Source organism: Malaclemys terrapin, chromosome 1 (genome assembly GCF_027887155.1).
Source record: "Malaclemys terrapin pileata isolate rMalTer1 chromosome 1, rMalTer1.hap1, whole genome shotgun sequence".
NCBI classification, from domain to species: domain Eukaryota; kingdom Metazoa; phylum Chordata; order Testudines; family Emydidae; genus Malaclemys; species Malaclemys terrapin.
Window position 1 is genome coordinate 108,571,903 of NC_071505.1, and position 26,918 is coordinate 108,598,820.

Genomic DNA, 26,918 nt, shown 5'->3' on the forward strand with positions numbered 1-26,918 from the left:
GCGCACCATCCTGGGCATGCCAGAGCCCTAGTTTTGAGCATGGGTTAGAAAAGTCTTAACATATGGTTAAAGTATAGCATAGAGATGCTCAAGCCCAAGGTTCCCTCTCACAGGTCATCTGACTCAGGTCTCACTAACCCTGATCTTACATTGCCGTGACCCTTTGAAGCCAGTGGACATAGATGATGTAGTCCTCCCTAGCCCTCAGCAGCTGACTGACTAATACAGTCTGTGCTGCCTACTGGTATTGCACAGGGTTTCCTTAACTGCTGACCTAAATCCTTCCTTGGCCTAAATAGTCACATAACCGAAACTACACAATCAACTACGTAATCCATGATTTACGTGAAAAAAGCCTTCCCTAGCCAGCATTAAACTACTATCAGACAAATGTTAGACCCTTAAATCCATTTGTCCCGCTCTCCACACTCCAGATCCTGATTCCTGGGGTTTGAGTTCCCACTTCATCACCTGTTCCCTCTATTCCCCCTCCCCTCAACCTCACCAGCTCTTCCAAAGCCTCCCCCCCCACCATCTGCTTCCTCGGCCCGTTCCCCCAGCAAGGGGCGCTGCCCAGGTTGCACTAACGGAGGGAGTTAATGCCGGTGTAATGACACGAAACACAACCCTCCTGTTTTGCTACTGGGTGCGGTTTCTGCCACGCAATGTGACAGTTTGTTAACTTGCTACCGCCTGTCCATGGGGTTGCGAATCAGGAGGGATGGGGTATGTGGTCAAAAACAATCCCGATCTGCTTCCTGTCCAGAGTAGCCCCTTTCATGGGGTATGTGGTCAAAAACAATCCCGATCTGCTTTCTGACTAGAGTGGCCCCTTTCATTGAATTTGTGAAAAGGGAGGTAAGGTTTGGGGGTACAGAGAATGCCCCTGAGCCCAAAGTGAGACCAGAGTGGCCCCTTTCATTTTTTCCACTGGCTTCCTCCTTACTTATTTCCAATGACTTGGCTGCACATGCACCTGTCACTGGTCCAGGGATGGTTGCAAAATGGGAGGGATGGGGTTTGTGGTCAAAAACACTCACGGTCTGCTTCCTCTGGGGGATGGTTGCAAAACGGGAGGGATGGGGTTTGTGGTCAAAAACACTCACGGTCTGCTTCCTCTGGGGGATGGTTGCAAAACGGGAGGGATGGGGTTTGTGGTCGAAAACACTCACGGTCTGCTTCCTCTGGGGGGATGGTTGCAAAACGGGAGGGATGGGGTTTGTGGTCGAAAACACTCACGCTCTGCTTCCTCCTGGCTAATGTGCCAAATTGATCTATTGCATGATTTAGGCATGTGGTTTCACTTTTTTGTGTGTGAATCCGTGAAAAGGGAGGTAAGGTTTGGGGGAACGGAGCATGTCTCTGAGCCCAAGGTGAGACCAGAGTGGCCCCTTTCATTGAATTTGTGAAAGGGGAGGTAGGGTTTGTGGGTATGGAGCATGCCCCCCTGAGCCCAAGGTGAGACCAGAGTGGCTCCCCCTGCATCCGTCTTCCCCATTCCCCGGCGACTCAGTGCGCCGTGTCCAGGAGCGGCCCTGGTGCGCTGCAGCTAAGCAGCTGGTATACATACCATTAAAGCATTTAATGTTTTTAAATAATGTATTTAGTGTATTTTCAAATTATTACAAAGCAAAGCAATTTTTGGGTCCCCTTCCATAAAAAAAAGTTGCAATACTATAGTAACATGTATTTGGAAATGTAAAAAAAAAATAGTGAAATACATTCAAAAATTTATTTGTAATAATTTGAAAATACAATAAACACATTATTTAAAAACATTAAATGCTTTAATGGTATGTATACATTTGCAATTACATAATGGGCTGTTGCTGGGTGATGGTGATGGTTAGGATGAGGTGGAGGGGGTGGGGTGCCGGCCCCTTACCATGCCGCTTACCCCCTCTCCTGGAGCCTCAGCGTGCTGCGACCAGGAGCGGCCCCGGACAGCGTTGGAGCCACGATGCTGCAGTGCCCCAGGGCTGCTCCCGGACGCGGCACGCTGAGGCACCGGGGAAAGATGGAGGCGGGGGCAGCCTCCGACATATTTGTGGGGGCCCTGCGGAAAATTGCCCCACTTGCCCCCCCCGGGCGGCCATGGCCCTGCAACACTTGTATAGGATAGAGAGGAGCTGCAGTGATTAAGCTTTGACAGGCTAGGAATTGGAGGCCTGTGTCTTTAAGACCCCAGACCCAGGAACCCGCCCCCTGCTCTGAGGCTGACATGCAGTGTCCCTGTGAGAACAAAAAAACAGCCTCTGCCCCCCCCACACTCCTAGATTAGCGAGCACAGTGGGTGGCTCATCCCAGGGGGGTCAGTGTCCCCCCCGTCTCCCCCTCCCTAAACTGGGATTTTATACCCCCACAGGGTCTGGCAGCGTCCCCCGCCCCCCCCCCCCTTAACCCCGGCTCTCACCCCCCACCACCGATTTTTCCCCTTCAGCCCCTCTTCTACCGCTAGCTACAGTAGCTTGAACCCCCCCCAGGCCAGTAAAATTCTGCCCCCTGCTCAGACCCTGACAGCCCCCCCGCTGCGATTTGCCCCCTTAATCCTTTTAACCCCTCCCCCCCAAAGAGGAGGCAGCAAATGGTAAGTAGAAGTAAGGGCAGAGAGAGGGCAGTGGCTACAAGGAAGGTTACTGGGCATGCTCAGTACCCCCAAAGTAGAAAACGGGAGCGAGAGCTGTTTGTGCCGCTACACCTGCTGCTCTGCGGGTTAATCTCAGGCTGCAGGCGGTGACTGCGCCGCTGCCCTCGCGCACACGAAAGGCACCGCAGCCCCACGGGCCACGGCTTGGCCCTGCACGGGGAGCGGCCCATGCGCGCGGTCCCTCCGGGCCATATTCAGATGAGAGGCGGCGCGAGCTGCCTGCGCCGAAGACCTGGGGGGAGGGGGGGTGGGAGGAGGAGGAGCATCGCTCGCAGAAAACGACGCTTTGGCAGCGCCCCGCCACCAGCACGCGTAGCTGCGTTCCTCGGTCTGCGCGTGCGCAGCGCGGGAGTTGGCTGGGTCTTCCCGTGCGAGAAACGTCTGACGTTGGCTTTGGAGCGAGGCCGACGTGGTGGCGTTAGGCGCAGGGGGCGGGGCCGAGGCCGCCCCGCGTCATTGGCGCTTCGTTCGAAGTGGAACCTTCGGTGACTGGTCTGGCGCGGCCCCTGAGTGGCGCGCGGGGCGCCATGGAGCGCGGGCGCGGGCCGGGGGCTCTGCCGGGCACGGAGGTGGGCGGCAGAGCGATGCCGGGGGAGCGCGGCGCCTGGCACGGGGCTGGCACTGGGGGCGGGGCTGGCAGAGGGGCTGGGGATCAGGCTCGGGGACTGGCTCCGGGGCTGCACTGGGGGCTGGCAGAGGGGCTGGGGGATCAGGCTCGGGGACTGGCTCCGGGGCTGCACAGGGGGCTGGCAGAGGGGCTGGGGGATCAGGCTCGGGGACTGGCTCCGGGGCTGCACTGGGGGCTGGCAGAGGGGCTGGGGGATCAGGCTCGGGGACTGGTCCCGGGGCTGCACAGGGGGCTGGCAGAGGGGCTGGGGAGTCAGGCTCGGGGACTGGTCCCGGGGCTGCACTGGGGGCTGGCAGAGGGGCTGGGGGATCAGGCTCGGGGACTGGCTCCGGGGCTGCATCGGGGGCTGGCAGAGGGGCTGGGGGATCAGGCTCGGGGACTGGCTCCGGGGCTGCATCGGGGGCTGGCAGAGGGGCGGGCGGGGGGTCAGGCTCGAGGGCTGGCAGAGGTAACGAGAGGCATGCAGAGCTGTGTTAGCACACTTCACATTGAATGTGTTTTCTATGCTAGGAGGCGGCTGGTGCAGCTCAGGGGAAGGGCAGGGTTAATTTCCCATTTCCTTACACCCCTTACTCCATCCAAGAGGATTTCATGGCCAAGCTGTATGATGTTCTGGAGGCTGGCAAAGTCGGGATCTTTGAGAGTCCTACAGGGACGGTAAGCGAGAGCTGCGTGTGGCTGAGCTTGTCCTGCATTTGGATATTGAAGAGACTACAGTTAACCGTACCCCCACTACAAGTTGCTTCAGTATCCCTTTCAATCCTGTTTGGATCCAGAATTATTGAGTTGTCAGGGAGCCTAGAGCTGTTGACAGCCACTTTTAGCTTATAATTGTCATGGAGAAAAGGTACAAACAAAAATATGAGAAACATGCTGGCAATAAAAAGATTCTGTCTGGACAAACTAAATCTAGGCCGGGGAATAACAACACTAGTCAGTCAATGGCCTGGAGAAACCTGGAAAGCAGTAATTCTGATATAGGTCATAGGGTAGGTGGCAGACTTCAAAAGTTGTACTAGTAATATGATATACTGTAGTATCTTAAAAGTGCCAGTGGAAATTTGAGTTGTATATTAAAAAGAATAAATCACACTGTATGGAAGCAATAGCCCCTGTCTGTACGCTATACGATTGTGTTGTTCTCATTGCAAATACTACTGAGCCACATCTCTGGGGCTTGTTGTCTAGCAGTGGGCTAGTGTCTCTTCCTTATGGAAATCCTTCTTGTGAAACTTGTATTAATACATCTAGTTTTGAATCAATGTGTTTCCTCTTGAGGGTTTTCTGTGATTATTTTTTAAATTGATTTTCTTGAAGAAACAGACGAAAAGTACAAAAAAGATAAATGACTTGCAGCTTGTCTATGTACATGCTTGAATACCATGTGCTTCAGATATCCAGTAGAATTTATGCAATTACACAATTTTACAGTTTGTCAAAAAGTCAGACCAGACCATACAAGACCAGACAATACAAATTATAGACATAACATGTTAGGATGGAGGTAACAATAATAAAATAGAAGAAGAAATACATGAATAGGGAGAGGAGGGAAGGAGGTAATTGGGGGGAGGGAAAGAGAGGAGGAGTTGTTGAATGGAGGTCTGGCATTCTTTGAGTCATCTCAGCATTTTTTTTTTTTATCCAAACATATCTAGAAACAGGGTCCAGATTTCTTCAGATTCATATAATTGCTCTCTATGGTGATAAGATATTCTTTCTTTGGCTGCTAACTCAGACAGGTCTGAGTACCACTGCTCTATTGTAGACATAAGTGTACTCCTCCATTTTTGTAAAATCACGCACTTGGTGATCATTGCAGTCCTGAAGAACCAAAAACTCTGTGGTGGAGTTAACACAGCTTAGCAGCATATAAATAATGTAGGATACACTTTTTGGTTGAGGTTTTGCTGCTGAAGCTGAGCACTGTTTTCACTCGTGTCTACCTCTTTCCACAGCTGCCTGACTGTTGCACTGTCCCATAGCATATGCCTGAGGGTTCCTATTTCTTATTACAACACCAGCACACATCAGAGGCTAAGGCCTTTATCTTGTGCAACCTCTATGGCAGGTGTAGGCAACCTATGGCATGCATGCCAAAGGCAGCACGCAAGCTGATTTTCAGTGGCACTCACACTGCCCAGGTCCTGGCCACCAGTCCGGGAGGCTCTGCATTTTAATTTAATTTTAAATGAAACTTCTTAAACATTTTAAAAACCTTATTCACTTTACATACAACAATAGTTTAGTTATATATTATAGACTTATAGAAAGAGACCTTCTAAAAACGTTAAAATGTATTACTGGCATGCAAAACCTTAAATTAGAATAAATGAAGACTCAGCACACCACTTCCAAAAGGTTCCTGACCCCTGCTCTATGGCATCCAGTACATTTTGAATAAAATCTTTTGTTGTTTCAAGCATAACCTGAGATCCACAGAGGCATTTTAACATAACAAAATATGTTTTGCCATTGGGATTATTTTAAGGGATGTGATAACTCCCATTTCCACCATGTGTTTTTGGATATTTTTGTTCTTTATTTTTAATTGCAGGGAAAATCCTTGAGTCTTATCTGTGGAGCACTCTCTTGGCTCAGAGATTTTGAAGAAAAAAAGAAGCAGGAGGAGGCCCGCCTCCTTGCAGATGAACATAATGGACAAGACAAGCAACAACAGCCTACATCACGCAGCGCGGAGGCTTCAAACCGCCAGGGCTCAGCAGGGGAGCTAGATTGGATCACTGAGTTTATGCAGAAAAAAGAAGAGCAGGCCATGGTGGACAGACTAAAGGTCGGGAAATGCTCCTTTATAGTCAGGATCAGTAGCAGTCTGCAAGGAAAACAATGGATGGCATAGTGGGAACAGGGAACTTTGTAAAGTCAAATGTTCTGATCTGCGAAGCACTTGTAGCTGACCATATGTAAATGATACTTTTACTCTTGTGTCTAAGGACTGTAGCAAGTGTCCCAATTATACTAATAATCAAAAGAATGTTAGGCAGGAGATGCAGCTATTTACATGTTCATAACTTTCAGCTGTATTTCTGGAGAACATCCGCTCAATGAGCTGGGACAATGGCAGCTGAGAGGGACATTCAGCTCCAATGATTTAAACCATTAGCTGGATGTTTCTGGTGTGACTATCTGCAATGAAACAAGATTGGCACATAGTGGCCATAAACTGGTCTCAAAGGTAATCCCATATTAAAAATGTGAGGATTTCCAAACCCTCTCTGCACCAATGTCTGGTTGTGTCACTAGATGACAGAGATTAATGGTCACATGGCTCTTCACAGCCAGAAAGCTCAGAAACTGTTCATGTGTGGAGAGAACAAAAGCATAGGGTCTACAGCAGTGGTTCTCAACCCCTTTACCATTGTGATCTGCATATGAAGCTTTCTAAGTGTTATTTGGGCTGCATCCACACAATATATATACTACTTGTATGGCCCTGAGGATGTCACATGGGCCGCAGTTGTGTGCTGATTGGCCGCAAGTGGCCTGCGAGTTGAGAACTACTGGTCTAGAAAAACATCTAAATCAGCAGATGCCCCTCAAATCATCAGAATTCCCTGATTCTGGAGGTGCCTTAGCCATCTGTTATATGGCTAGCTGCTGACTGCTGGCAGTTGGAGGTATAAGCAGGGCCGGCCTTTGGTGTGGGCAGCTGGGGCGGTTGCACAGGGTGGCCCACCAAATTGGGTGCCGTGCGCTGGCCCAGCGCTCCACTTGCGCACTGCGACGAAGCGGCTGTGGTGCTGCTTCCTTTCCCTCCCCTGGCCCAGCATCCCCCGCACCCACTCCTCTCGCCCGCAGGCCCAGGGCTGCCTTCTCCCTCCCCATTCCCCTCCTCTCCCTCCCCCCACCCACTTGCTCCTCTCAGCCAGCTGGCCACCAGCTGAGGGCTCCAGCCAGTGAAGAGGGCTGAGAGGAGCCCTCAGCTACTGTGGCCCCACCTCCTCCCCCCAGAGGCTCATACCACTTGGTGGAGCAAGGGGTGGGGGTGGGGAGGCTCGGCGGCAGGCCTGGGGGGTTTCTAGCTGCCGCAGACAGTTGGGATCTCCTGTGGCGCGACCTCCGCCTCCCTGGGCTCTCAGGCCCCTGCCAGGCCTGGAGAAGCGCTGGTGGGAGGGTGCTGCACATGCAGCTCCCCCCGTGTGCCCGCCCCGGCCCTGCCATTATTCAAATGCGGAGGCCGGGGAGTGTGGGGGTCCCGGACCATGCTGGGCAGGAGGTGGCACCGGCACCCAGTGGTCAGACACCCCGACCAGTGGGTGCTCCTTGCTCAAGTTAAGCTCCCTCGGCATGAGCCCCGCAGAGCACCTGGAGTCCTTCACCCCATCCTCCCACCAGTGCCCCTGGAGGAGACACAGTGCCCCCTGCCCATTCCCCTGCCAGCACCCCTGGGGAAAACTGGACCTTCCCCAGTACCCCCTATCCCATCCCCCCACCAGCACCCTGGTCTGGGGAGGGATGTGGGTTGGGTCCAGTTTGGTGTGGGGGGGGATGTGGGTCTGGTCCAGTTCAAGGGGGTTGGTCTGGGGAGGGATGTGGTCCAATTTGGAGGGTTGGCCTGGTCTTGTGGGGGGCACAGCTGGTCTTGATCATAGTCTCTGCCTCTCTGCCTGGGGGGGAAGGACTAACAAGTCTATTATGAATATTGATACTGTAAATAAAATGTATTAAAGTTCTTCATATTTTTTTATTTTTAAAATGTTTTAAACAGTTTTTAAATTCACCCCAATTTCATACAAAAATTTAATTCAAGCTCTGGTAGCTCATATGAGAAATGTGAAGGATGAGAGAGTCTGATGGTTCCCTTTTAGTGGGAGCAGCGCATGGCTGGTGTTTTGGCCAGCTTTGGCTTTTGTTAGCTGTTTTTACACTCACACTCACTCACTCCCTGCATCCAGGTCACTTTCCCCACTTGTGCTGTGCTGTTCGGCATCAGGAGCTGCTGCTCCCATGCCATCTCCTTATGCAGCCCAGGTGGGGAAAGTGACCTGGATGCAGGGAGCCCTGATTTTGCTCCTCACTCCCCCCCCCTCACAGCCCCCTAGGAGTGTGCGGGGCAGAGCAGCAGCAGTTCTGGGGGAGCGAGCAGCAATGCCAGCTGCTTCGTGCATCAAGGTCAGTTTCCCCATGTGGGCGCAGGAGGGGGATGCAGGACTTAGGACTGAAGAGGGTGCAGAGATTAGGGGCACAGGAGGGGGAGCAGGCCTTCAGGATGAAAGGAGATTGGGGAGCCTAGAGGGGAATGCTGTTTGGGTTCTAAGCCTAAATTAGTAAATTGACCTATATACACCTTTCATTTCAGGAAGAGCAAATCAGGAGGAAGAAACGAGAGGATCGTCTTGAGAAAATTCGCCATAACGTGCAACTCAAATATGCATCAAAAAGAAAGGTGAGTTATCCCAGCGAGCAGAGGAGTTTCTGTACTAGAGGTTTAGGTCCTGCTATCGCTTGTTCATATGTGGGCCTTTACTCTCATGAATATTCTTGTTGAAGTCATTGGGACTACTTGTGTGTGTAAATGTTTGCAAGATTGGGGTGTTAAAGTCTTGGATTGTGGGTCACAAGTTTCTGTCTGTGTTTGTTTTGGAAGCTCTCAAGATATGGGTGTGAAATGTGATTTTGATATGGAATATTTCCTGTGATTGCATTTGTATGCCTGGAGAGGAAGAAGGTGTACTTTGGTGGACTAGACTCCCTTCTGTTGTCATCCTGTATGTCTACTTCTAGTGTTTTCAAAAAGCTTTGTTATTTGGTTGAAAAACAGCTCCATGAAATTAATCTGAGTTTTTTTTTTAATTTTATTTATTTAGTTAGGATCCCCTTTGGGGAACAATTACATCTATTGTCGTGCTTCACACAGTGATATGTTAATGTGTTTTGGAAATGGCCATGCTTTCTGAATAAAGACAGTAGATTTTATTTTTGCTCACTAAGAAGAGGGCTGGCGGAGGGGGACTGGTCTTAGCTCTCCCAATTCTGAGCATCTAGTTATGCATCTGGTTATGCTGTGGGCCAAAGTTTCAGAGATACCTGCTGAAATTTGCGTACGCTCATTCTGTGTGCCTGAGCAGGCAATTCTGTGTTCAGTTACCTATTAGGAAAATATGCTATTATATAAATTGTTAGCATGCCTTCACCTGGAATACGTATTCAGTTCTGGTCACACCATCTCAAAGGATACAGTTGAACTAAAAAGGGGGCAGAGACAAAAAATAATTAGGTATAATGAAAAATTTCCATGTAAGGAGAGACTGAAAAAAATGGAACTGCTTAGTTTAGAGAAGAGACAAATAACAATAAGGTGGAGTTATACAAAATAATGAATAATCTAGAGAAGGTGGATCAGGTGCTGTGTTTTCCCTTTTTCATGACACAAGAACAAGGGGGCATTCAATGACATGGAAAGGTGATTAATTTAAAACTGATAAAAGCCCCCTTTTTTACAGAGCACAAAATTAAACCATGGAACTTACTTCCATAAGCTATTATTGATGATGATTTTAATAGAATCCATAAAAGGGGTTAGATACTTCTAGGAATAAGAACATCACAATGTTTTTTGTTTTGTTTTGTTTTTTAAGCTGTAAGGGATATAAGGATATGGGATACGCTTCAGGACATAAATCAACCACTAGCAGCTTGGAGCTAGGAGAAAATTCATTTATGGACAGTTTATGATCTACTACATGCTTTTTTGCACACTTGTAGAGTACACTGTCTTGTACTGGCCCCTGTCAGATAGGATGATGGACTGGATGGACCACTGGTATGATCTGGTATGTCGGTTACTTATGGGCAGTTCTGCACATAAGTACTTGTTTTTGCACATCTGTTCACTGCACAAGCACGTCTGGATTGTCTTTCTTGTACTGACTGCATCCATGCTGAGCAGTTCCAGAGACCATTGGTCATGTACCTCTCTGTTCTGCTGGGGATGTGAATGAATCCTGTTCCCTCCATTTTGTAGGAGATGGTGCTGCCCTCTGAACTGTCTATTGTACGGAGTGGTGCTCTCTGTCTTTGGGTGAATGATAGTCCTTTGTGTTAATTTCAGAGGCTTGAAGATGATGAGACACAGCGGCTGCTCCAGCTCAGTAAGGAGATCTTGTCGACGGAGTTAGGGTCAGATGTTCTAGAGCAGCTGGATCACGAGGAGGAGGAACTGATCCTTGCCGAGTATGAGAGTGATGAGGAGAAGAAAGTGGGATTGGGGTAAGGGCTGGGAGTGGGTGATCTTGCTGCTTGTATCGCGTTCAGATAGTGATAATGATGTTGGGGGGTTTCTGCTTTGCTGGCTCCTGGGGTTCTTTTGTGGAAACTCAGGCATCCTTCTTTTAGATCTCAATGTATCTCTGTCACATAAATCTGGAGTTTCTCCCCTATTTGGTCCTTGGAAGGCAGATTCTGTATTTCCATGTAATTACATGAACCCCGAAGGCTTTTGTTCAGCTGGATCGGCTTCATGCTGACAGCACTGTGGCCTGTAACTCCGATCTGAAGAAGTGCATCTTATCTGGAATGTGTAGAGCCATTTACTTCATCCAGGCCTGTTTCCCCACATAAACCCTCTGAGTGCTGGGTAAATGACTTGAGTTCAAATTCCTTACATCAGAGAAGCAAAATACTCCTCAGGGTGTCAGTAAAAGATCTTAATCCTGCAGATTAGTACTGACAGCTTTTGAGAATCTAACATTTAAAAAGAAGACATGAACATCTTGAAGGACACTGAACCTCTGCATAAAAACCACACACAGTCTGTCTCTCTCTCTCATATAAACACAGTTGTTCCTTTGGCATCTGGATTTCAGCTTAAAGCATGTGTTACCAGGGAAAAACAAAACACACTTAAAATTTGGATTTACCAGCAAGTATAATAAATACTTGTATAGCACTTTACATCGGAATAAATCCAAAGCACTTATTAAACTACATGTAAATGGAATTGCTTTACCCAGCACTAAAATGCAGTCACTTCTGGGGTAACCAGGCACGCACCTGGAGCGTATGTTGTTATGCAGTAGTATGGGGCATAGATTATTTTAGTCAAGGACACTAGGGCAAATACCTACTTGCCCCAAAATACCTTTGATTCTTTACTGAACGCAGAGAGCAGATAGTACCTCAGCTTCATCCTAAAGGCTCAAACACACAGCAAACTGCATCAAATTCTGTTTAAAACTTAATGCCTGCACCACTCAGCCATGCACTCTGGTTTATTTTAACACCTTTTGGAGACTCTCGTGTATTAGATTTTTGGCTCGCCTGACCTCTGTCTCTGCTTTGTGCGCATACGGATGTGTTTGAGGTTTCATTTTAAATAGTGTAGCAAGGAGTATTGTGGAACTGATTAGCAGGGGCTCATGAGCTAATAAATCCTCATAAACTCTGTAAAGTGCCTCATAAAGAGAATGCCAAAGAATGCTCAGGTTTGTGCTGGATACTGGAGTCATAATTGCTAAAAAGTGCATGTTTGACCCCTGATTGCTGTTCATCAGACTTACAGGCCACTTCTAGAAATCTGACTTTAACACAGCTAACGGTTCAGGAGACTGAGGTTTTTCCTGAGCTGATGCTGCCATCTCACTTGAAGTCATTGGTGAGCTCTGTATATGAGACAAATCTTTTGGGAAGCTGCTGAAAGAAAACAGTTTTGTTTTCCCCACCCCCACAGGTTGGAGGAGGAGGATGATGATGATTTGGAGGAGGAGCATGTGACCAAGGTAAGATGTGGAGGGGCCTCTAACACTTCCCCTTTACAATGTGTGTAAAAGAAGAATTAAGGTTTCCTTAGAGCTACAGTGTGATATGGGACAGCGGGATCTAAGAACCGGGTATCTGGATTACTCCTCAACCTGTCAAAAGCAGCTTTGTGGATGCCATTGCCCGGCTAAGGGGATCTCCGCCACCATCTCCTTTTGAATCATACTGGCTGTTTAGGCAGCTTACTCTGCTGAGATCACTAAGATTTTTTCCCTGAAGTCACTGTGAACGCACACTACTGGAAATGGCCATTTCTTACTTTTAAGAGCCACTGCATGCTTGCCACTTGGTTCTCTAGTGCCTGCACTGGTGGAGCATGCTGCTGTGTCCCCTGGAGAGTCTCTCTGAAACTTGGGAGAAATGGCAAGAGTCTCTTAAAATTTATCTTAGCAGGGTTTTTTTCCTCTGCTTTACTCCTATTAGTAAGAGACAATGCTACAATCTGCTGGCCCCTGACAAGGTTCAGCCTTTGAATGGCACACCTGAAACACAAGGCAGGAAATGCTTTATTAAATGTCCCAGCACCTTGTGGAGGCTACTTGAAATCCAGTCGCACATTGACTCCTTGGTTAGATTGGGAGACACAGATGTCCCCTTTCACTGCTAGGCTGTATTGTAGGTAACTTGCTAACAGTGTGCCAGCTGTCAGGTTTGGCCCTCAAAGGTGGGATGCTAGTTCCAGAGGCTGACCCCTCCTACTGAGTCACGCAGTGCCTTATTTCTCTCAGGATATTTGACAGCCAAAAGATGGTCCTGTGTGCGGTCATGGGGTCTTCAAGCGTCCCATGAGTCTGTCTCCAAGTCCCTCCTGTCCAGGTTTTGAGGGTCTTTCCCATCCAGGTTCTCTCGTAGCAGGGTAGGCAGACAGCCCTCCTTGAGTTCCTCCAATCTTCCTTTTTCATCACAGATTTACTACTGCAGCCGCACACACTCCCAGCTGGCTCAGTTTGTGCATGAAGTTCAGAAGAGCCCTTTTGGTGAGGAGATACGGCTGGTGTCACTGGGGTCCAGGCAGGTACGCAGCACTCTGAGGTGATTCCCAGGGGAACTGAAATGCTGTCTTACAAATACAACAGTCCTTCTTGAAATCCCGGGAGATGTGTGTGGGTATGACAGCTATGTCACTAGTAAACATCTAGTAAAAATATTTGAGACTCACTTCCTCAGGTGCCCAGATTTTGCTCCTCTGAAAGTGACATTAGCGATGGGTGGGCTTAGCTTAGGTTGCCAAAATCAGAGCGAATACTAGCTACCCTAATCTTTTTAATTTGGCATTGTGGTGGTGCCTTATGCCCCACCATGAGGTTGGTGTGACAACTTGCTGAGGTTCCCAGGACTGTGAGCCACTGTGTTACCCCTCTGAGCCTCAGCAAGTGAGAGCTTTGCTGCTGCTAAGCAGTGTGTCAGCTCCCTGACATGCCAGCTTGTCTGCCTTGCCAGCAAACTCTTCGGGACTCTGCCAGCCCAAACCTTGCTTAGCAGGTAACACTCGATGAACTCCAATTCCCGAGTTCTGCAGAGACATCCCACAAAATCTTATCAAGTTTGCTGCTCCTTTAAAAGTACACCGCATCTTACTAACCTAACTGGGGTTGACAAACCCCCCTCCTCAGTGGAAAAGCAATTAGTTGGTTTATGATAAAAGTAAAACAAGTTTATTAACTTGTGGCATAGGTTTAAGCGATACCAAGTATAAGGAATAGGGATAGAAATGGTTACCAACAAATAAATGCTTCTAGGACTCAAACTTAATTTCAGCAAGTTACAATCTTTGCCTATGCAGGTTTCTCACCTATACTCCATTCCCAGAGACTTCAACCCCCTGGCTGAAGGATCCACTATTCTGTGACTTCAAGAGCTCTATCCCTGTTAGTCCCCCAAGTGAGGGATGCCAGAATGGCTTTTTTTCTCTGCTTATATCCTCAAAGTTTTGTCTTTGTATTCAAAGTTGGGAAGCCCTTCTTGGGGCTCAGCTTGCTGTGCCCACCCAGGGAGCTGATGCCATGTTAATTTTTGCAGTCGTCCCTCCCCCTCCGCCCCCCCTCGAGTGACTGTCTTCTTGCTTACTAGTTTGATGGCTTTGTTTACCTTTTATGTAAATGTATTTTCACTGTCCCTCTTTGCTCAACTTAAGTTGGAGACTCATTAAAGCAGGAGGGACCACATTCCTTTGTCTGAGGTGGGGGTGACTTAAGCTTTACCTGCCAAACACATCTTAAAAACATATTTCCAGCACATATGTATAACTTGTCATACATCACCTGTACAAACACGACCCAAATTAATGACCAGTGTGTTACTAGTTCGCTTATGATACTTCATATGATACTTTTTAGATACAGACTATGACAACAGTGTGTTAGGTGTAGTGAATATGTCCAGTCAGACAAGAGTTGCTGACACAGTGTAATGAACCAACTGTGGGCCTCTGTGTCATACTTGGATCAAGTGCTGTAACCTGTAATCTCCAGGGGTGAACCTCTGTATTAAAAAATTAGAGCACCCAGGGGCCACGTTTGGCCCATGGACTGTTCTTTGGCCACCCTTGTCATACGTTCAAGAACCTTGCTTTCCTCTTCTACTTTGGGGACATCACAAACACCTGAAGTGTTAGGAGAGCAGTTCCTTGCTTTGTTTGGTATTCCTGCAGGTTCTGACGTAAATGGCAAAAGCACAGAACCATGGATGCAGGCATAGATCATCTTTGGGGCACCTTTTTTTTTTTTTTTTGGTCTGCTTGCTGGTTTATAAACTTTATGGTGACGTACAGGAGATTTGGTAACTTGTTCCTGAGTAAGGCAAAGTATGCACACCTGGCAGCATCCCATATACTGTAGAACAGTGGTTCTCAACCAGGGGTCTGGGGGCTGCGTGCAGGTTTCAGGGGGTCCGCCAAAATAAACCAGAAAGTACGGCCGGCGTTAGACTGGCTCGGATCTGCGGCTAAAGCCCGAGCGCCACCGTCCTGGGATGAAGCCGAAACTCGAGCAACTTAGCTTTGCGTGGCGTGGGGGCCCGAGGCAGTTGCCCTGCTTGCTATCCCCAATGCCAGCCCTGGCTTTTAATCTACTGGATATGCAGAAAAAGAGTTGTGGCAGAGGAGGGCCGTGGTGTTTTTATAGCATGTTGAGGGGTGCTCAGAAAGAAAAAGGTTGAGAACCCCTGCTGTAGAAGACCTTTCCATTTCTCGGGCTAGTCTTAGACTGACTGTTATAAAGGAAATTATACCTTACAAATGAAAGTGAGAGCACATAACAGCCTCTCTTTCTGTTTTTCTCTAAGAACCTCTGTGTGAATGAGGAGGTGCGCCATCTGGGGGCTGTCCAGCTGATCAATGACCGCTGTGTGGAAATGCAGAAGAACAAACATGGTATGAACAGTTCCTAACTTGGACTACCGGGGAAGCAACTGCTACTGCAATCAGTGCGAACACTTTTCCAGTGCAATGCACTTTGGCTGCTGATACAGTAGCCTATGGGGGTACAAGGGGCTTTCTTGAAATGCTGCTGTTTCCCATGTGGGAAGTGGCACTTGTCTCTCTAATTCAGCTAGGCTGTGTCTTGGGGAGAGGGTATCATTTCCAGCTGGACTTCGGAGCTTTGTGAATAGACAAGTGGCGATCCAGAGTGATGCTTCAGTGAGTGGAAGGTTGTATTGTAGATATGGAAAAGAGTTGCCTAGAATAGGAGCTAGAAGTCAGGAGATCTTTTTTTCCCCTAAATCTATTCCCAGCTCTGCCACTGAGGACAATCCTTCCCTAAAGTACCATCCACCAAGATGCTCACTTTTAAGCTCCCTAGAGCAAGACTGACAAGAATTCCCTGAGCTCGTTGGCCTTTAACATCAGTGGTGGTAGGGTAGGTTGTGAGCCAGAGTTCCTGCTTCCTGTCCTGGGCCAGGCTCGGAGCTTACTAGCTGCACTTGGAATGTTCCAGTTAGATTCTTCTTGACCACGATTGGTGAGGAAGGTGTGGCTTCTGCAGCAAGCTCCAATACTAGCTGCTCCGGCTCTTCCCCTGCGTTACTCAAAGCCGTTGAGGGGCCTTTTAAAAATTCAGCTTAGCCTTCCCATCAGGTCCATTACTGACATATAATTTTCTCCATGAGGCTCTTGGTCTGTCATGCTTTTGGTTATCCTCACTCACTCATTCCATCTTCCCTTGGAGTTTAGAGATTATCTTTATTGACCTGCGACCATATTTGCAAAAGCAGCTAAGTGACCGAGGAGGCCACGTCTCACTGAAATTCAGTCGGACTCAGGCACTTTTGAAAGCATTGCCCTCAGCGATGCTTTTTGCACTTTGCTCTTCGTTTTGAAGCATATTTTTGATTCTGGAAATTTTCACCAGTTGTGTAATTGGAACTGACTTGAATGTTCCAAGTGCACTCAATATTCCGGTGATGGGCTTTGTACAGGCACGTGGATGGAATAGAATAGAAAAGCCAAGTGCTCAGGGTGTGGTAGCTTGTATTGCTCCCTGCTATGACTGCCCTTAAGAGCTAAAAAATACTTTTAAGAGCTTGGAGAGTTCTAAGGGGAGACTGGTGGGAGCTTAGACTCCAGGAGTGAGAATCCTGTGGGAATGATATCTTCAGAGGAGCAGAACTAGTCAGATACAACCCTCCTCCCCCCACCTCACAAAGGTGTGGAGATCCTTCGAGACACTTGTGCTCATTGGGTACTTTGAATCTGTCACTGCAATCGGGAGGACGTTGAGTGGAAGGTCCTTGTGTTTGTAACTCCCTACTGCTACTAGAGGTGATCAGAATGATCCAAAGTACGAGCATTTTTACAGTCTGCTGTTGAAGCCACCTTGTGATAATATCAGAAGCTGCACAATGGTGTGGGGGTGAGAAAAGAAGAAAAAATTCCAAGTGGCTAAATCTCATGATAGTGAGAGCAGGATCCACTGGGGACAATACTATGTGCAAGTCTTAATTCTCTATTCAGTGTCTCGATAGTACAGCACTGGGCACTATATATGCAATAGGTAGGTAGTGGATGGTCAGGTGTGTTGCAAAATCTACTTTGAGATCCATGGATGAAAGGTGCTATAAAGATGCAAAGTAATTGTTCTGACTCGTGTGAATGTTGCTTATACTCACAGTTCCTTTCTGCCTCCTGTCCTCAGGGAAGAAGAGTGAGGGAGAGGAATCAGAGGGGAAGAAAAGGCGTGTGAGCCGGGCTGTGTGTCCATTTTACTCCTATGAGCAAATGCAGTTTCTCCGGGACGAAGTTCTAGTCAAGGTGAAAGATATTGAGCAGCTGGTGGCCTTGGGCAAGGAGACTAAAGCCTGTCCGTATTATGGGAGTCGCTATGCCATTCCTGCTGCCCAGGTGAGAAGCTAGGGCTGTTGGTGAGGAATAGCTCCCTGGCACCAGAAAATAAACTGACTCGCCTGTTCTCTGTAATGCTGTATTCTTCAGGTTTCCTGCTGACCATGTCAACCAAGAACTGGAAAGTTGAGTGTTTTCTACACATCGGCAAAATTAAAGCGGATTGGAAATTCCAGTGCAGGAAATTCCTATATTTCAACTTTGGTTTCAGTCCCATTTTGGGATGAAAAGTCAAAATATTGAAACTTGTCTTAGAATGAAAAGTTCTGAAAGATTTGGAATTATCTAAATGTTTTTGTTTCAGTGTTTGTGATTGGAATGAATTGTTTCAGTGTTCCTGAATTGAAATATTTTGTTTGTTGACCAAAAACGAAACGTTTCTGGTTGTTTCCGCATTATTCTCTGGCTGCCTGGGTTGCCATGGAGCCTCATGGTAGTTCAGATGCCTCAGACTCACATTTCCCAGCATGAGTCTGGACTATGTCTTCCATGTTGCACCTCGTTCCTGGGAAACCCAGGATGCACATGGCAGCTTGGCTAGGCGAGAAGTGGTGTGCCATGGGAGGTGTAGTCTGGCGGGGGAGCCCAGCCCATGTAGAAAAGGGAGGCATGAGGCACACGATGGTGACTCAAGCTGATGTTGGGATGAATGTTAAATTGATTCACAATGAAACATTTTGTTTGCATTTTCCTGAAGGAAAATTGAAAAATTTCAGCAAAACCGACCCACTTCCATGGAAATGCAGAAACCAAATTTCCTACTAGCTCTAACCAAAAGGTAGAGCTAAATATAGCCCTTTGGAGGAGTGGGAGAGGAGGAGAGTGGTTAGAGCGGAGGGTTGGGGATCAATGCCACTATTTCATTGTGTTGTGGTGCAATTCATTTAATCTCTGTGCCCAGTTTACTCTCAGTTATAATATCCAGCTCCCTTACCAGGGACATTGTGAGGCTTACTTAATGCTCGTAAGGCATTTTGAGATACTTGGATGAAAGGTGGCTTATAAGTGCAAAGTGGTATTTGTAATGGTACTCTGGTGCCAGCCTTGACACGCAAAGACAATCTGAGCCATTTCCATTGCTCTCTGTGTTTCTGTGAGAAGAATTTCTCTGTGACCATCTAATAACATGAGAATTTGTGAAAGACATTCGTCTGCAGGTTCCTTGCTAAAATAGTGGTTTTTAATGTAAATACTTTGGGGGAAACACACATCCAGTGGCTAGAGCATGGGACAGGCAGTTGGAAGACCCGGCTTCTCTTACCAGCTCAGCTGTTCACTTGCTGTATGATCTTGAACAAGTCCCCTAGCCTCTTTCTACCTCTGTTTCCTATCCATAACAAAAGGGAGTAATATTACTTACCTGCCTTGGAAAGCCCTTTGTAAACGCCCACTATTCGTACTATTGAAATAGTCAGGTCATTTAAGGCTTGGGTTTCTCCCACAGCTGGTGGTGTTGCCTTATCAGATGCTCCTGCATGAATCTACCAGATGTGCTTCTGGGATCAAACTGAAGGATCAGGTGGTGATTATTGATGAGGCCCACAATCTGATAGACACTATAACCTGCATCTACAGCGCCGAAGTCCGTGGCGCTCAGGTGAGTCAGGGACTGGAGGTCACTGCTCTGTTTAACCTCTCTTGTGTTCTGTATCTAGTAGATTTGCCACCTGTAATGGAACCCGGCATTTATGGAGTTGTTAACACCAGCTCTGTTTCTGTTGTAGCTGTGCTGTGCCCACTCCCAGCTGCTGCAGTACATGGAACGATACAGGTGAGGATCCCAGAGAGGAACAGCCCCACAGCTGCAAGCAGAGGAGATGCCAGAGCTTATTTCTCTCTCATCTGCAGGGCCTTGTCCCACTTTTCCCATGTGGAAGGCTATTTGTACTAATGCTCTGACAGATGAAAGGAGCGTGCTGGTTTACTAGCTCTGTTTAGAACCTTTGTAAGCCTGTTCCCAGGGTTGGTATTGGACAGCCAGGGTGACATTTTAGCATGTGTGGCTTTCTCGTTCTCTTAAATTCTTTCCCAGTTTCTCCCTCTACTTTCTACTTCGGCAGCCACATGCTATGTTATAAGCTCCAGTTTTTAGTTTTTTCGCATCTCTCCCAGGCTTTGAACCTTCGTGTTCTAGCTGCCTTTGTGGCTGAAACAGAATGAATTCTGGTGACCTCCAAGGGAGAATTTGTGTACAGTGTATCAGCCCTATCCAAAGCTTGCATCAGGCTTACCAGCTCTACAGTGATTGTTGCATATAGGGCTAATAATTGTGTATTTGTCTAGCACTAGCACAGTGGGGCCTAAATCCTGATTGGGCTTTGGGCACTACTGCAATATAAATAAATTAACCCTAACCGGTGAGAGAGGAAAAAGTCAGTGCTAGAAACTGTTAAACACTTGGACTCTTGAAGTGACATCGCTGGGTAGTGCAGTGATTCTGGCACCTGTGAACACTTGGCCAGGGCTTTCTGGGGTTTGTCCCTTGCACACAAACTGGAAGAGTGAGTCCAAGAGAAAACTGTGTCTTAGTTCTCATCTCCTCACGATAAAGAAATGGAGTTGGGCCAATCAGCTTGATGGCTTGTGTTTGGGACTTACGAAGCTGTGTGTTATAGTCCGTGTGGGCATTCGTTCTGGTGTTTAATACCATCAACTATCTCATAGGAAACGTCTGAAGGCAAAAAACCTGATGTACATTAAACAGATTCTGTATTTGCTGGAGAGGTTTGTGTCCATACTAGGAGGTAAGAAAGCTTCCACTTCCATTGATGTTCCTAAGACTCTGAGCTGGCTGGTGCTTCCTCAGAATGTAATTGCCTCCCCTCTCTCTCCCTGCAGCTTTTGTGAACTAGCTGTTTATATCCTAGCTCCGTCACCTGCTAACTTTATTTTTTCAACCTGTTCCGCAAATTGGGGATGTTGACAGTTGGATCCACCTGAAGCTTACCTCCTCTTTCATTAAAAGGAGGCAGCAAGTCATGCTGTAGGTCACTGGGGAAAGGTCTTTTTTTTCCTGTATTCTCAACAATTTCTCAGATTTGACTTTGAGTGATAGGGGAATTAAGGGTGCCAAATTACTAACATGGCAGACAGATACTACAGTGATGAGTGTGGCTTAAAAGCCTGAATAGAACAGAATTGCTGTACTAGTAAGCAGTGAGGCCCTTTGCCTTGGCAGACTCTTAACCATCAAGTGAATTTCTCTTTTGAATATTGCCTTTTATTCTGCTGTGATTCTAGACCCTCTGGAGCTAACCTGGCTCCTTGTTTACTTTTCTACTTGTCCACTAGGCATCAGATGTGCCTTGAGGGGAACCGCTGCCTTCTGTAAAGAACTCGTCATTGTCACTAATAGGAAGATGCAATTTTCCCCCCCCCCCCCCCCCCCCCGAGCGCATTCTTCTCCCTGTCCCTTTTCCCTCTTCTCTCAGGTGCTCCATCCTTTTTTCCTTACCTCCTTCCCACCTGGCCCTCCCTTAAATACTTCCATCAGGAAATGCAGTTCAGGATTTAGGCTCCAGAAGTGTGAGACGGGAGGTGGGGATTAAATATTGGAAACAGAAAATAAAGTCAGGCACCAACTAACCTTTGTTTGTCTGCTGATGGCTTGAGGGAGAACTGTCCCCCTTCACTTGCCTATGTGCATTCCAGCTCCCTCGCACTGTGTCTACAAAGGTCACTGAGGCTTTGGCTACACTGGCAATTCACAGCGCTGCACTTGCTGCGCTCAGGGGTGTGAAAAAACACCCCCCCCCCCCCCCCCGAGCGCAGCGAGTGGAGTGCTGTAAAGCGCCAGTGTAATCAGCGCCTGCAGCGCTGCACGCTCCCTCGCAGCACTGCAAGCTATTCCCCTCGGAGAGGTGGAGTACTTGCAGCACTGCGAGAGAGCTCTCGCAGTGCTGGCGGCGCGACTTGTGAATCCGCGAGTGTAGCCAAGGCCTTAGTGCCTGCGTGAGAAGGTGCTTTGCACTTCTTTAGTCTCTGCAGCATGATGAATACTGTGTTAGTGTTTCTGTGCACCTACCCATCTGCCGCCTCCTGTACAAAAGTAACCTAGGCATTAGCTTGCAGGGATGCTACAGAACATTTGTCCTTTGATGTGGATCTATCCTACAGAGGAAAGCAAAGATATGAATAATAAAAGGCAATGTTTTGACTGTAGAACCACTTTCCAACCAGACAGTTAATTTCTGGGTGCTGTCTTTGTGCTAGAGTTGCATTCCCCCTTAGCTCTATTAAGTGTGTTGCTTAAGTTTTTAGACAAACCCAGTGTGAATCATGCTGCCTTGAACTGGTTTGATATTTTGCAGGAAACGTGAATCAAAATCCAAATGCTCAGAGCATTTCTCAAGCAGGTAAGATGTGCCTCTGAATGCCTCAGTGCCTAGAGCAGTGTACAGCTCAACAGGCAGGGGAGATGGGTGGTGGTGGGGTGAAGGTCTGTGGGCCCAGCAGGTAATACGTGTTTCTCTTCTCTCAGGGACAGAACTAAAATCCATCAATGACTTCCTGTTTCAGAGTCAGATTGACAATATCAACCTCTTCAAGGTAGTGTGAGGATTGTCTTCTGCTAGGACACAGAGGGGTAAAGTGACTTGGTGGGGGTCACGCAGGAAGCATGTAGCAGAGCTGGGAATAAAACCCAGATGTCTTGACTTGGTCCTATGTTTTGTTCAGAACACTAGCCTACTTCCTGCCAGCTTCTCTCCATTGCCCCAGTTGGTCTTAGGCTATGTCCTCACTACGGGGAAGGGGGGGTCGATTTAAGATATGCAAATTCAGCTATGCGAATAGCGTAGCCGAATTCGATGTATCGGAGCCGACTTACCCCGCTGTGAGGACGGCGGCAAATCGACCTCCGCGGCTCCCCCGTCGACGGCGCTTACTCCTACCTGCGCTGGTGGAGTACAAGCGTCGATTCGGGGATCGATTCTCGCGTCCCGATGAGAGACGATAATTCGATCCCCAAGAGAGCGATTTCTACCCGCCGATTCAGGCGGGTAGTGAAGACGTAGCCTTAGAAGGTATTGTTTTACGTTGGCTATGGCAGCATGCTAAAGCTGTGTGCACCCAGGGAGTGTAGTCTCAAGCCATGGCAGTAACACACGAGTGGAGGTGGGCTGTCTGTTGGTGAAGCAGGGTTATTTAGACGTGTGGGGCTTCTGATGCTCTCCTTAGGCTGCTCAGAACTAAGTCGGGGGAGCTCTGCTGGGGTTTGGAATGTATCAGCTCCCTGCCACACCACTTCTGTCAGCCTCACCAGCAAGTGCCTTGAGACTCTGCCAGTCTTAACCTTGCTTTGCAGGTAACGTTCAGCACGCCCCAGTTCCCCAGATATGTCTCTGCAGTGTCCAGTCCCTCTTACTGGGCCCTCACAGAATTTATTAAGTCTGCTGTCTCTCCTGTTGGCTCATTGAGGACGCTCTTTCCCTTAGTACACAGCATTGAGATGGTTCATTAATAAAAACAAGAATAAGTTTATTAATAAAGAACATAGACTTAAGGGTTACTAAGCAAGAGAAAAAGACTGCTATGGTTACAAGCTAAATAAGTAAAAATATTTTCTAGCATCTAAAACTCAACAGTTTACAATCCTGGTCTCAGGCAATTTCTCAGCTACAGTCCCCTGCATCTTCAATCCATGAGGTTGAAGGATCCACCTTTAACAGATTCCAAGAGTGCCAGCCTCTTCTCCCTTTAGTGATGGATAACTAAGGGTTCTCTACATTTCAAGGGCTTACTGGACTAAAGAAAGGGATTCTTCTGAAGTGTGTCCCTAGATAAAGTTCTTCTCCCCTGCTGTTTGTCTCTTCCTGATGACTTCCCATGCCCTGGTTGATTCCTATATAAATGTAACTTCCATTGTCTCTAGCCTTGGCTTACGCAATTTACCGGAGACCCAGGCAAACAGGAAAAACATTCTTTTGTCTTAGGCAAGCTTGTTTATCAAGTCTGCCCCCAAAAGGTATTTAGGAACATATTTCCAGCGCACATACATAACTCTGTACAGACATCATGGAAAAATGCAATTAATGACCTGCGTGTTACCAGTTTTTACGTGATACCGGTAACGGAGTCGCACTCACCTCTCCCAAGCGCCCCCTGTCCGAATGCGTGTGCCTGCACTCTCTCTGTTTGAGGTGGGGGTCTTCGGTGACTCAGCCCTCTGGCCGAGTCTCTCTGTCTGCATGTGAAATAAAAACCCCTTCCAGGAAACAGTCTGATGGGAGGGACTATCCCAGTACCCTTGGTTGGCCTTTCTTTCCATGGACTCAGGCCCTTAATTAATCCAGCAGTCTTTAAAATGGCCTTAGCCCTGGTATTGAGCTGTACTCCTGCAGCTCCCTCCCTGGAGGCAATGTCCTCACCCTCTTTGGGCCTTTCGGGCCCCAGCTCTCCTGCTCAGCCACTAAGAGTTCAGTTCCTCTTCTGGGATTCATCAAGTCCAGACCATTTTCCCAGTGGCTGATGGGGGAGACCCAGGCCTGTCCTCTACTCCAGGTCCCAGCCCAGGGACCCTATAGATAGCAGCAGTCCGCCATGTCCCTTTAACTAAGCTGCATTGTTGCTAGGATTCCCTGGACCACTTCCCTGTGCCCCAGCACGTTCTTCACTCTTCCCTCAGGGCCTTGTCCTGGTTGAGTCCCAGCCGCCAGCCCGGAGCTCCTTCTCGTTCCCCCCAGTCTTTGCCAGCACTGCTCTGTCTGAGGTCCTGTAGCTCCCTCAGACAGCCAGGCACACTGTTCACACTCCTCCAGCTCCAGGAAGAAACGGAACTGAACTCTGCCGCTCTGCATTGCAGCTCCTTTTATATGGGCCTGCTGGCTGGGCCTGGATTGGCTGTTCTTTGCAGACCTTCTGTGATTGGCTGTGTCCCACACCGCCACTCTAGGCAGCTTGGAGGACTCCACTGCCCTTTTCTGGGGTGTGGTGTGGCAGGGCCTCAAGGCCTCCAGCTGCGGGTGGGCGTAGGAACTAGTCCACCCATCACAATACCTCACTGTTTGGCTAAATATTCTGATAACAGTTCTTAGGGTTACTAAGCAAGAGAAAAAGACTGCTATGGTTACAAGCTAAATAAGTAAAAATATTTTCTAGCATCTAAAACTCAACAGTTTACAATGGAGTTCTTAGGTCACTGGGTTTGAAGAACACACTTATTCTGGAACCTAGCAAGTCATTTAGCTGCAATTATAATAAAGTATAGCTCACGTTAGGCCATTAATATTACACTGCACTTCTCTCCCAGCATTGCTATTGGAGGAGAGATTGCGGGGGTGAGAAAGGGATAATAGTCCAGCAGGGGGGGCTGCAGGATGGGGAAGGGGATTTTGAGTATTAACACGCGCTCTCTTCCTCCCACAGGTTCAGCGTTACTGTGAGAAAAGTCTGATCAGCAGGAAGGTATTTCCCCACTGCTCCTTAACCAACATGGCAGGACATTCAGCCCCGTCTAGTTCAAGGACAAGGGGCAGTCTGGCATTTAAAGGGGAAAGAGCATAGCAGCTGGGCATATGGCTATAAGCCTCTTGCTTTCCTCTGCATGCTTATTATGCTTTCCTCTGATTTACAAAATGACCCCTGCAAGTGTCCCCAACTGTGCTGGGTATTTGACATTCACAGTGTATGGCAGCTAGTAAGCACTGGAACGCTAATACAGTGCTAGTTCTGCACTGCCTTTTCTGGGACTCTGTAAAACATGCCATCCCTAGAGGCTGCGTCGTGTGGAAGGGGCGAGCATTAAGTTTTGATTCAAGGGAGGGAAGACGCTCCGGCTAGAAGAGTTGGGGAGCACTGAGACATGCCACAGTGTCTGGCTTCTGTAACGGGTGTATAACATTCAGTGAGGGCCTTTGTATGTGACGTGCTGTCAGTGCGTTTGTATCCTTTGTAAATCCTGCTCTTTATTTACGTGGCAGCTTTTTGGGTTTGTGGAGAGATATGGAGCCACCAGTGTTGTAAAGACTAACAAGGAAAAGCAGAACATGGCTGGACTGCAGAACTTCCTTCTCACCCTGCATCAGGGGCCAGACAAAGAAGGTGAGTTCAGATGCAGGGTAAAGAGGCTGTGGAGCTTGCATCTACATGGGCCAAGGGGGGAGATGAACTTGGCTTCAGAGCTGTCTCCCGGGGAGGGAGACATGTGCTGCAGAAGCTGCCTTAGGAAAGCGAGTGAAGCAAGGGAGGAGTAGGCCATGAGGAAGGTGAAATTTGGGTTCCCTACTCTACCTATTCTGTTTGCCAGAGTGGGTGCTATTTATCTGGAAAGATTTGTTCCTTTCCTCAAGGAAGTGGCATGTGTTCCATAGTATACACCTTAGGCCACCTTAGCACCGTGGCTAAACTAGCATAATCCCCGAGGGTAGATGCAGTGTATGGCAATGGAAGGGGTTGTCTGTCTCTCTCAGAACTCTCCCTCTTGGACCAACAGTAGCTAGGTTGATGGAAGCATTCTTCTATCGACCCAGCTGTGTCTGCACTGGGGGTTAGGTCGCCCTAGCTTCAGCGCTCAGAAGTGGGGATTTGCACATCCCTGAGTGCCATCACCTTTTCAACCTAAATTTTACATATAGACCAGGCCTTTGCTCTTGCATTCTTACTCCTCTGGGAATGGAACCTAACCACTGATTGGGTGACTTCCCCCCACCCCCTTTTCTCTTTTGACCTGCAGCTGCTATTCAGTGCCATCCTGTGGAGGTTGAGGATGGCCAGCCCAAGATGGCATCTCCTCTGATGCAGATTGAAGGATTTCTCTCTGCTCTCACCAATGCAAACCAAGATGGGAGAGTCATCCTCAACCGGCAAGGTACTGGAGTGAAGAGCACTCACGAGGCTCAAGCAAAGCAGCGTTAAAGCCACTGGCTAGTACCTAGACACCTCACTGATGGGAGACTTAGAAATTTAAGTATAATTAGATTGTAAGCCTTAGATTGCATTGTAAGAGACAGGGTTGTCTCTTACTCTGTGCAGCATTGTATACGCAGCACCTAGCACCATGGGGTGCTGCTGGATTGGGGCCTGGGAGCAACATAAATAATTAGTACCAGCTGAAGGGTCCTGCAGGAATGTGAGACCTCTGTTGGAAGGGCCTCATTCCCAGAGACAAGTAGTCTATGTAGGGTTCTCATGAAACTCAAGGAGAAACTTTGGCAGAGTCACTCACTTGACGTTGGAGCTGGCCATCCAAACTATTACTCCTGGGGGAATTTGCACAGAATTAATGTTCTGCACATCATTTCCTTTTTCCCTCGCAGAAACAGGCTGCAGAGCTGCTGGCCGCCACTAGGGGCCATTAGACCTGGCAGAGCCCAGCTCCTCAGCCTGAAGATAGAAAACACTGCTGGGGTGACAGGGAGGGAGTTGGAGGGTTCCCGGCAGCTGCGGTTCCCAGCACTCCCTGAGGGAAGGAGGTGGTGTGCAGGAAACTCCCCAGAAGTCTGGGACCCAGCATCAGGCTTTCTCTCCCTCTGGGCTCTGAGGAGTAGCGGGTGTGGAAGTCTGGGCTGTGGGATTCCTCGCAGCTGGGC

At 48.2% G+C, this 26,918-nt stretch overlaps 1 protein-coding gene across 2 annotated transcripts in view; it reads left to right on the forward strand.

The window, feature by feature from the left end:
* The first annotated feature begins 2,519 nt into the window (after window positions 1-2,519).
* DDX11 (DEAD/H-box helicase 11) overlaps window positions 2,520-26,918 on the forward strand; it is a 34,051-nt gene continuing 9,652 nt past the window's right edge. The window contains exons 1-17 of one of the 2 annotated variants that reach the window (XM_054034781.1): window positions 2,520-2,587; window positions 3,786-3,932; window positions 5,833-6,069; window positions 8,596-8,682; window positions 10,348-10,505; window positions 11,965-12,013; window positions 12,961-13,068; window positions 15,336-15,423; window positions 17,186-17,391; window positions 18,836-18,988; window positions 19,116-19,162; window positions 20,056-20,135; window positions 21,702-21,746; window positions 21,872-21,939; window positions 24,757-24,795; window positions 25,311-25,431; window positions 26,063-26,197. In XM_054034781.1, coding sequence (XP_053890756.1) covers window positions 2,585-2,587; window positions 3,786-3,932; window positions 5,833-6,069; window positions 8,596-8,682; window positions 10,348-10,505; window positions 11,965-12,013; window positions 12,961-13,068; window positions 15,336-15,423; window positions 17,186-17,391; window positions 18,836-18,988; window positions 19,116-19,162; window positions 20,056-20,135; window positions 21,702-21,746; window positions 21,872-21,939; window positions 24,757-24,795; window positions 25,311-25,431; window positions 26,063-26,197 — 1,771 coding nt within the window. In that variant the 5' untranslated portion in view covers window positions 2,520-2,584. Of the gene's footprint in view, window positions 2,588-3,021; window positions 3,217-3,785; window positions 3,933-5,832; window positions 6,070-8,595; window positions 8,683-10,347; window positions 10,506-11,964; window positions 12,014-12,960; window positions 13,069-15,335; window positions 15,424-17,185; window positions 17,392-18,835; window positions 18,989-19,115; window positions 19,163-20,055; window positions 20,136-21,701; window positions 21,747-21,871; window positions 21,940-24,756; window positions 24,796-25,310; window positions 25,432-26,062; window positions 26,198-26,918 lie in introns of those variants that run through there. The other variant, XM_054034772.1, reaches the window with a different exon arrangement.